Raw genomic sequence first — 11,045 nt, 5'->3', positions numbered from 1 at the left:
TGGAAGATACCAAACATGTTCATATATAAATATCGGTCAGTGAGATGTGGAGACTCATAACTCAGAGGTAGAGTGTAGTAACTCATATTTTCATGGTCATGAGTTCGAGTATTCATACTTCGGACCATTTAAAAATAAATAACGGTGAAATGAACATGTTAGCTAGCATAAACCAAAGTAGGTCAAAGAGGCCATAAGTTTGATAACTAACAAATTTCAAAGACAAGTCGAATTGATAACCTTTTCTTTCTTTCTTTTTACATCCTCCAATAAATGAAGAGAGGAAACCCCCCAATACCCAACAGGAGAATTGAACTTTTAACCCCTTATAATGTAAAAAAAAATAGACGAGTCTCTCTAATATATGTAAGCTGCCTTAGTTAAAAAGAGAAGGAAGATTTAAGAATGCTCTCTTTTGAATATGAAGAGTAGGAACTTACCTTGTAAAACAAAACAAAAACCTTGAGTTGGTACCTTCACCCATACAACAAAAGAGTTATTACATATTAGTGACTTACTCCTTCAATGGGTGTACCTGCATCCATATACCAACAAAACAGGTTTCCACCACACAAATTTGTTTTTTTTTAAAGAAAAAAATTTCCGTGAAAGAGACTTGCTAAACAAATCAAGCTGATTTTATTGTAATAATGAAATTATGTACAAAGGGCGTCGTTGTTCTCTGTTTGTAAATCTTACAACCAGATTACATTGCTTGCTACGATTTATGATAGCAACATGCTCATACTCTGATCTGAAGTGTAATCCAACTTGAAGCATGAAAATCCCAAAACTTAGGGTTCACATGGAAAACTTTCCTAGACAATACTGAACAATCTCGTAATGGATTACCAAATTCACCACCTAGTCACCTACCTATCCCCAGGTCATGTCTTGAGAACTAGATCACTCATCCCCTCCTTTACATTCTATGTTGAACAGAAAATGTACACAGAAAAAAAAAACTACTTTAAGCTTTTATATCATATTCAAATCTGCTAGGTCATCCATTGGAATTTCAAGACCCATGTAGTTGTCATGATCTTGTAATGCATCATCATCAATGTTTAACCATGAAGCAAAATCATGCCCTTGGCCACCAAGATCATCTGGGACTCCTCCTAGGACATCCATTTCAGGTATTGGTAGGTCATCCAAAATATCCAGATTAAAATCGTCAAGGATATTATTATTGCTCATCTTCGAAGATGCAGATAGTTGAGTAGATTTCTGCTTAGGTTTTGTTTTTGTCTTCCGTTGTTCTCCCTTATTACTACTTTTATTATTGTCGTTTGATGTGGTTGGCCTACCAAAAACTCTAGAAATTCCCTCCCTATCCCTATCTCTCTCACTCCTCTTTCCTTTTGCATTGCTGGAAAGTGAGCCTTCCATACCCAAAGAGACACTCATTCCTCCTTTAACATCATCCAACACTAATTCCCTCTTCTTCACTCCGTTTGACCAAGTTTCCTCATTAAATTGGACTCCATCTGATGAATACATCTCGTGATTGCTGAGAGAAGGACTTTGTTGAGAACTGAATGGACCTGTCACCACATCACAACACAGCCTGATTGATCAGTCATGGTTGCTTTTAATGCAACTTTAAATCCAAATAAACCCTTATCCCATCGTCACTCAGTTCATCGATCAAATCAACTAAACTACCCTTACTATATATTTTATATATCATTTTAAAATATTAAATACAAGATATTTTAGTCATTTGACAATTGACCCAAATAATCTATTTTTTCCATCAAACAAGTTTTTTTTTCTTTAAAAATAAAAAATTCATCAAACAAGCCCCACCCATTGGGGCCTTGTTTGATCTTGGGTATTTGAATAAGCAAGTGATTATTTGCAAATAACCATGTATTATATAAAAAGTGGGTTATTTGGGTAAATTGATCAATGTTAAAAAAAATAAAGAATAATTTGGTATTTTGGTTGTTGAATTGAGTGATGTGATGGTAGATTGGATGTAGGGTTATTTGAAATTAATCTCAAACAACCGTAGATCAACCAAGGCAGGCAGAAATGTCTATACAAACTGAACCTCAAATAGAGTACCTGAAGCTCTAACTTCCAAAGAACATCTAGGTGTAGAGACGCCTTGTTTGCTAGTTTCTCCATCAGCCGTAACATCTGGCAGTGCATCGTTGGGATAGGAAGAAGAACAGATGAACATATCCCTATATATAGGCTCACCAAAGCAGCTCTTCCCTGTATCTTCATACTGATGGCATCGATCCAATGTACGCTTAATAAAAGACATACTAGCTTGTTTGGCCATCTTACTACTAGCACTTTTCAGACCATGACAACTCTGTCAACAAAAGAAAACAGAAAATGTCATGCTTCTAATGATAAACAGTACACACATCATTTACTCAGGCAGCTAACTGATACGAAAGATAAGGTTAGGGTTCATTGAAGGGCAGTTAAAAATTAGTTGGAGATTTCTATAGTGATATGAGTTTTCTATTACATAACATACTCTCCAAAAGTTCAACATAAAACATTCCACCATACAAGCATATGAAAATAATGGAGCATGTTTGATGTTAAGATTATTTGGAAATACTGTTTTTTTTTTTGGAAAATATTTAATTGATGTAAAAGGTGGTTTATTTGGATAAATGATCAAAATACTCTTAGTATTTGAACGTGTTGTAAAAAATAAAGTAAATTCGTAATTGGTTGCTGATATGATGAGAAAATCATTTCCTACCACAATAACTTTAAAAACCAACCCGATTTTATAATTTCAGGATATAGATAACATAACAGGATTTTTTAAACAAAAAACTGAAGAGAGTAGTTAACAATGGAATCACCATATATTTTTCATAGGCCATCGTCCCAAGCTTGTCAAGCGCTTGCTGTTCAAACTCTCTGCATACAACATAACCAGAAGATAATGAACGTGATACACATGAGTAAAACTGCAAAACATCTAGAAATACAAATAGATTTAAAGATAGGAACTTTACTTTTCTTGCCGTTCCTTTGTCTCAGAAGACAAAGCCACTAGTCTTTCAAATAAGACTTTCTTCTTTGGAACCTGTGATACACAATTTTCTAAGTAAAAGAGAATACAAATCCAATATTCAAGCAAACTAACCTCTTGAACCTCTTTTCATAAATAATTTAAGTCTTAGGTGTATTTGAAGAGAAAACAGCATTTGATTGAATATTTTTTATTCGCATTACTAGATGCATCCCTGCATTTTAACATCTTTATTCCATATCTAACGGAAAGTATGAGCAACAAAAAATTGAGATCCATAAACATGTAATACAGTAATAGTAAATGCAAGCAATAACCATAGACAAAATGAGAATTCAAGGTATAATAACTCCAGAAGAGTAGATAGGGATCATAGAACAAATGCATAAAATTGAACACCCCGAGACTCAGCCTAGGAGAAGATGCCAAGTAAATTAAATTTGAACAACATCACATCTATAACAAACAGGACATTAGTTTTCACCCTTCTTTTCTGCTTTGTAAAGGAAATAAAGGGCAGTTGGAGGGAGAGTCAGGATAAGAAAGTGCATTTATGTGCATAGTGAAACTGTTAACTAATTGACTATACAATACCTGCTCATGGAACTTGTCCTCTAAACTTCTGATATCTTCACTGACTTCTTCATCACCTCCCTGTGACCAATCAGGCTGAAGATGAAAAACATGGTACGAATCTAGATAGTAATGAAACTTGCTCGAGAAAGATAAATAAATGGTCACAAAAAATATATATAGGAGCAATGTTTCTTGAACCCACCACAGACTCCGGACAAATTCCGATGCTCTGGAGTTCCAGGAGAACTCTTTCATCAAAAGACATTTGACCATACTGAAACTCAGAACAGGTTATATGAGGTTCCAACACTTGGTCCGAGATTATTCCATTTTCTGTAGAGCCAAAGTCTGACGTGACCACCATACTGTTATTTCTAACTGGTCTTTCCATCTCAGTGCGGGAGCTATAATTTTGAATTTTAGCATGGCTATTATAGCCTGCATGTGCAACCTGGAAGTTTCCCCTTGAGTGACTGTTAAAAGAGCTAGATTCTATATCTGTCTCCAAATCAAAACTACATCCATAAACGTCAGATTCAAGATCTCCATTTTGATTAGGGAGAAAATCATCTTCTGAAATTAGAGCTGCAATGAGTCTCTGGCAAAGGGGAACCTCTTTTGAAGTCCTTGTACCCAGGTCTAGATTACAGCTTCTTAGCTCATTTATCTCCCTTCTATTTTCCATGAACCCAGAGCTAGGAACAAAAGGAGGAGTCAGTGCTGGTGCTGCAGATTCAAAACCCCCCTTACAAAAGAACATTGAAAGATGAGAACATATCTAACTACATTACATTGAATCCAACAGCAAAATGAGAAAGGTTCACACTTAGATAGTTGAGGCCATTGAGATGAAATCAAAAGATATTAGATAGTTGAGGCCATTGAGATGAAATCAAAATGAGAAAGACTTGCCCATTAATCTGACACATAACATATTAGATAGTTGAGGCCATTGAGATGAAATCAAAAGACCAATAATCTAGTCATATACAGAACAAGTTAAATGTTGATGTAAAGCCCACATGAATGCTACTACATCCAAGGTTTTGCCTCTGGTTCATCCTTTTGATTTCCCAGTAAAGAGGTGTCAAGGATTCAAAATTCTCACCCCAGAATCATCCATAAACTGAATCAATGCTAAAGTCCTAGAAAAATATGAAAAAGAAATAGCATCCTTCACAAGTATATCTTTCCAACCTAATGAATGGAACCCTACATAAAGGAACCTTGACAATTTACTACCAATTTTTAATATGCAAGTGAAACTAATAGAAACGATTATATAAACTGAAAGAAACAGAAACAGTTCAAGAAACCTGCTAATTTGAGCCATAATATCATTCTATAAGGTTTAATAGCATGGATTTCCCCTTCTCTTGGTAAATATAATTTCAAATGTTCAAGCAGTAACCAACCCATCATAATCTAAAAGATGTAATTCATTTGGATATATCTAGCAAATAAATAAAGGTGCTGCTACCTGTTGTTTTAAATAGGCTATATCTGCATCTGATATATAACCAAAGAATGGCTCCATTTGCCTCCAGAATGAACTGGGAAAGCAAGCAGCTGCATCAACAATTTCCACAGTATTAACAAGAGCAAGTGATAGCTTTACTAAGTTGTTCATATCCTCCATGTGTTCTAGGGAGGAAAATACCATGATTGGAAACGGCAGCAGCGGCAGCCAGTAGCTCCTCATTTCCATCATCAGAACCAACTGACCATAGAAAAGTTACCCATAACATGATGAGAACGAAAAATTGATAAGTACTACAGAATGATCTAAAAATGTTCTATAAGCTGAGTGTGTGTCTACCAAGAAAATCAGATGCATTTATTGTGGTATGTTTCTGGCGTGTATAAGTCTTACGGTCAGAAAGCTTCCTAGTTGGCGGGCGATATGCTTTGCTGATAGAAAAAGTTGAAACAAACTTCAAAAATATGAAATTAAAAAAAAATTGACATGCCGCAAGTAAACTTATCAATTTTATGGATATAACAAACCTTTCAGCCTTATCCGAACCAAGTCTAGTGTTTCTCAGCTGTTTTGCTGTTCCTACCTTGCCAATCTTTACATTGGTGATTGGCATGAGAGATCTTGTGGAAGAATGACCTCTGCCTGACCGTCCATGTCTTCGTACACCATCCCCAAGATCATCCCCACAAACTAGCTTATTTTTTTGTGGAGGCAGCACAAGTGTGAGATCCTTTAGAGCACTATGAGAAGCTTTTTCATCAAACTTCTTCCCCTTCTCTCTACATTTGGTCTCAGCAATTCCAGACTCTTCACTGCCTGACAGTGTAGTGGAAGATGTATGATCAACTTTACTCTTCACTTTCTGTGGAGAACTGCCAAGTAAATGTCTTGCATGGCTCGACACATTCTCACTAGCAGCCGTGGTGGTTGCAGCATCCAGAGCAGAATGATCATCAGTATTACCGACTATAGGGACCAAATTCGATCTTCTAGCCATTCGTGAGATCTTCTGTGGTCTTTGGCCTGCCCAATGAGCAACTGGTGGTGATGAAGACCTTGCTGATGGCATGCGTTTGCGAATTGTAAGAGGAAGCTTGTTTGTACATTGAGAAAGCTCCCAATCACTTGCTCGCTGGACAACTTGCGACATCTTTGGTACAGCATTTGATGCTGATCGCGGAGCTCTAACAGAAGGATGTAACTTATTGCTTGTTGTAGGACTTGTTGAATTGATGTCATCTTTAGCACTCACCCTACATATGATAGGAATAAAAATTACAAACAAGAAGCTAAAATACTCCATTACAATGAGATAAATACATGTACACGAAATGTGAAGCAATTAAAATGTGTAGCATACTTGTTCAGAACTCTGAAGTTCACTTTTTCCTTATCTGCAGGGTGTTCCTTTCTATCATGTGCAATGGAACTACTGTCCTGATCCGGGTGGGGTATTGAGGAGCGCAGGGCTGCCCCACTTGGCTGTGCTGCACTTTCAGTCTTTCCAACTCCAACTAATCCGTTAGGAACTCCTAACCTGCATCAAATTATAAGAAAGTTAGTGCAAAAGGCAAAGAAACTCAAGTATGAATCAACATCATCTCAGAAGGCAGACCAACAGAATATACCAATGAATTATTGTTATTTTATGAAGTTCCAATGAATATTATCAATTCACATGATGCAAACACTCATCAAGAGGAAGAATGTAATGTAATTTCCATATGTCCCAACTACCCAAAAGGGGAACCCATGCAAAGCTGTAACTGGCTTCTAAGAACACAGTGAATTAAGTTCCTATACACTAAGAGACTACAAGGATGAATGGCTCTCTCAAACTGATTGTCTTGCCCTACTTTCTGCCCATATACATACATTTTTTTCAGTATAATAATTTAATCCCACAAGGTCTACACTGCAACGCTTGGGTAACTGGACAATTTATGAGACATTAAGCCTTCAAGTGACATCAAAATTTCAAAAGTAATACTTTAAATAACTTGCACTTCATAACGAATAAAAAGAGCTCACATTTTAAAAGTTTGTATACATATATAATAAAGAAGTTTACTAGGACAGTATGAGCTAGCAGTACCTTGATCCATGGGAATCATTTACCCTTGATCGTACATCAGCAACTACTTTATGATGCACTCCTTGCTTAGGTTCTCTGTATCCATCATTGGCTTTTGAAGTTCCTGTACATGGAGATAGATCATGCTTTATGCCAGATCGCTTCTTCTTAATCTTTGACTTTTCCCACCCATCAACGCCAACTGAAAGACTTCTATCCTCACCTTGAGCTGCTCCACTATTAGAAAATCTTAGTGTTTCTTTGTCTCTATCTGCATTACCAGATGGCCTAGCTGGAGTGTTCGGACGTGCTTCAGTCTATGCCAATCAATAATGTACATGTTAATGCTCTTCAAAGACACATCCTGAACATTTACTTTAATTTACTTTTAATGGATAATGCCGTTCTGAAGAAATGACATTTCCTATGGCAGTCCTCTGGGAAAACTATTTAGTACACTGAATGGATTGTAGTTATTCTACCACACGCACACAATATATATATATATATATATATATATGGGAGGGAGAGAAAGGATGAGAGGGGTGGACTCTTCTATAAGGTATTCCCTACATGTATAATGGCAATGTACAAAGTACAAAGACACACATGCAATAAGAGGAAACTTAACATAATGAGTGTATGATATGATTAAAGAGAAACATGGATACACCATGAACAACTTAATTACAATTTCAAGAAAACTTGTAGGGACAAAACCTTCATATCCACCATAGAAGTTCGAGTACGCTTGTTTGGGATCGGAAGTTTGGTCCTCTCCTTAGTTCTTTGTGGCTCAAGATCAAAACTACTTGTAGTAGCATGACTTTGGGACCCTATCTTACCCATTCCAGATTTAAGAAATGAGCGATCGCTAGAAGGCACGACATTGGACCTGTCAGTTGTCAAAACATCTGACCGTGATCTTTTTCTAGATGTAATATTGGGGAAACACTTGTTCATGGCCAACAAGACATCAGAAAAGATCTTGACGCGCTCCCTGTCGCAAAATGTAACTCCATAAGCTAAATATATTTTTCAACTCTTCTAGAACAAGTAAAATATACATACCTCGCTTTAATAGTGCATTCACGGGCAGCTTCCTTAAGCCTCTTAAGATCATCAAGAGAGGGAGATGGCAATGGTTTCCCTTTCACAGGACCTGCTGGAGAACCATCTGATGGAAGGCCAAATGCTACATTTGCAATTCGCTTAAACCCCACGTGCCGATTATACTTGTGCTCCAGAGCCATAGATTTTGGATCAAACTGCAAGCACTGTAAGAAGCTCGCCACGTCTCCTTGGCTCGTACTAGAACTGCCTCTTGAAAGGCTTGGTAGAGACGATAGAATTGGATGTTCTGCATTCTCTCTGAAGCTACCCAATCGATCCAATGAAGCAGACATAAAGGATCCACGTGGTGTATATAGTTGCCTATCTGGGCTATTAGAAGACCTGTCGAACTTAGTAGATGCTGCCATAGCACCTGCTTCCACACACACTCTGTGCAATACGACCAATAAAGACAGTGGTGCATGACAATATAACACAGATGCAGCACATCAAAGACCAATTTATAAATCTTTGACTAGAAGGAGAGATAACCTGTAATCACAAGTAAAAGTCAAAATCTAAGTTAATAACAATAACTGGAAGCCAGTTATTTTATGATAAAACAGTAATTTCGCTAGTAAAGAAAAGCAACACCAATGGCAAACTGGGTAACTGTACAGACCATAATTTTAATCCAGCAACATTGTCTGGTGGTAAATTTCTAAAAGGTCAGCTGTAGCACAAGGGTATGATCCCTACAGGTAATAGCCACCTTTCGTAACCTAGGGAAGTATATGATACTAGAAAATGAGCTAAACAGATGGACCTCACTGAGACTAAAGACGTAATGAAGAATATAATAGCAACTTGAATTAGGACAACGTGAAAACTTATATCACTTCAACTCCTCGGCACTCTACTTCTGAACATTTTGTTTTTCATCTTAAACGTATATGAAGTGTCATAATATAAATTATAGCTAGATCCTAGAATCAATTATTTATTTTAGATGAGTTAGTTAGTGTTATCAACTTTTTACAACATTGTCACAAGCTTGCCTATTCTGAAAGAAGGGCATGAGATTTTCAACATTAAAGCCTAATGCCATAATAATTCATGTGATCAACAATGCCCCTAAGGAAGCACCTTTTACGCCTTAGCATAAAGCAAGAATCTTGTTGTGGGTTTTATGAGACGGGACATAAGAAGATTACACAATTGCATAGACTTTCCAAACAGCTACTATTTTCCATTTCATAATCTGAATATGAACTAGTCAAAAAAACATATTCTTCAATATCATGGAATTTTTTTTGTTTCTTAATAGACAAAACTGAATTTGACACTACAAGTGTCATGGACATTTACAACTCACAGATTTTTCATGTGCAATTTTTGTAAAGCTGTCATAATTCTGTGTATATACTCTACAGGAATGCCAAATGGACAGTACACCATAATCATGAATCGTCATTAACGGATGCTTACAACCCAAAAACTATTAGAAATATCGACTAAGCTAAGCATGAAATAGGATAATGTCATTTATACCAAACATATCTAGACCTTCCAACAATATATACTACTCTGCACCCATCAGAATAAAGAAATAAAAGACAGTGAGCCCATTGTACCCCTCTACCTCTCTCACACTTAACCCCCATCTTCTCATTTTTATCTTTCAGTTCAACTTCCTTAAAAATAATCCTGCTTGTCTCAATATAAGATGCATTAAAGGCTTCATTCACATGAAGATAACACCAACCACCACTTTACTTATTTTTATCTCTTAATCTCAACTACCTACCTAAGTGATCCTTAAACAATTCCTGCTTGTCTCAACATGACATGCATTAAATGCTTCATTCCCATGAAGATAACATTAATTAAGTCATCATTAACTTGATCAGCAAACCCAGCTCAACAACTAAGCAAAAAACATGACTCGATTAACACAAACCTTATTGGACAAAAGTTCAATCAATAACCCCAAAAAAAACACAAAATGGAAGCAGATAACCTAGATTCACAGCTGCAAAGAAAATGAAACGCTAGAAGTTGATTTAACGCAAAGTAAATCACAAATACAGAGATAAACATATGAAGAAATTGGCGCACGCATATACCTTGAGTTGTGAACTATAAATCTGTTGAATAAAGTTGAATCGATAGCGCAAGTGTGAAGAATCGCGAAGCTTATCTGAATTATAAAGATAGAATCCAAAAAAAGTATGATTTATGAGTTGGGAGCTCGAAATCAAAGACGGCCAAGGAGGACGAAAGCGTTCTATGATCGGCAAATGTGCTGGCTTTAGGTGGTGAGAGTACAATTTTGTCCATGGTTTCTGATACTATAACCTATATATATATATATATGTACACCATTAGGGGTAATATTGGAACATCAATCCTCGAGTGAGTCAGTCGGCTTCAACGGCTCGCACTTTTATTTTCTTTTATGTATGCATAAACAAAAATAGTAAAATTTATCTTAAACACCAAAAAGACATTTTCTGTTTCTTTGTTGCCTTTCATGGTTTGCTTCATTTGATTATGGTCACTTAGTTATTTCATCTTTTATTTTATTTTAAAAAGTTACCATGTACTAATCTAGTTACAAGTGAAATTCGGGGACTTTGGTTTTTAGTCATCGATTATTGTCGAAGAAATTCCCTGTTAAGTACGTTATTTTTCATGTTCCCTTTACAAAGAAAGACAAAATGGTCATATTACAAATAAAATAAAATAAATTATCATTTTGCACATCTCCTGTTAAGAAAAACAGGTAATAGAAAACTATTGTCACTTGAACTATCGTATAGGATTAAATTTTGATTTCTTAAAATAAA

The 11,045-nt window shown here is 36.2% G+C and overlaps 1 protein-coding gene across 3 annotated transcripts; it reads right to left on the bottom strand.

The window, feature by feature from the left end:
• Positions 1–620: 620 nt before the first annotated feature.
• LOC124923904 lies at positions 621–10,521 on the bottom strand. 3 transcript variants are annotated; one of them, XM_047463902.1, is made up of 16 exons: positions 10,323–10,521; positions 8,215–8,748; positions 7,864–8,143; positions 7,367–7,460; positions 7,165–7,267; positions 6,430–6,606; positions 5,597–6,322; positions 5,409–5,500; positions 5,250–5,309; positions 5,070–5,158; positions 3,792–4,334; positions 3,608–3,682; positions 2,997–3,067; positions 2,841–2,898; positions 2,074–2,329; positions 621–1,547 (listed from the first exon to the last, which is right to left on the bottom strand). In XM_047463902.1, the coding sequence occupies exons 2-16, from the start codon at positions 8,622–8,624 to the stop codon at positions 979–981; spliced, it is 3,603 nt and encodes a 1,200-aa protein (XP_047319858.1). In that variant the 5' UTR covers positions 8,625–8,748; positions 10,323–10,521; the 3' UTR covers positions 621–978. The 3 variants fall into 3 exon arrangements, with proteins under 3 accessions (XP_047319858.1, XP_047319856.1, XP_047319857.1); XM_047463900.1 differs by having other exon boundaries at positions 7,165–7,460; XM_047463901.1 differs by having other exon boundaries at positions 3,608–3,667; positions 7,165–7,460.
• Between the last annotated feature and the right edge of the window lie 524 nt (positions 10,522–11,045).

Source organism: Impatiens glandulifera, chromosome 2, assembly GCF_907164915.1.
Source record: "Impatiens glandulifera chromosome 2, dImpGla2.1, whole genome shotgun sequence".
NCBI lineage: Eukaryota > Viridiplantae > Streptophyta > Magnoliopsida > Ericales > Balsaminaceae > Impatiens > Impatiens glandulifera.
This window is presented reverse-complemented; position numbering and strand designations above follow the sequence as displayed.

What these genes read in the sequence shown, in the direction of transcription:
- LOC124923904 (XM_047463900.1), bottom strand. Translation starts at nt 8,624, where the DNA reads ATGGCAGCATCTACTAAGTTCGACAGGTCTTCTAATAGCCCAGATAGG. An exon ending in GAATGCACTATTAAAGCGAG is followed by an intron (nt 8,144 to 8,214) that starts GTATGTATATTT and finishes ATTTTGCGACAG; the next exon opens with GGAGCGCGTCAAGATCTTTT. An exon ending in TGCTGCCGTTTCCAATCATG is followed by an intron (nt 5,159 to 5,249) that starts GTATTTTCCTCC and finishes TTGTTGATGCAG; the next exon opens with CTGCTTGCTTTCCCAGTTCA.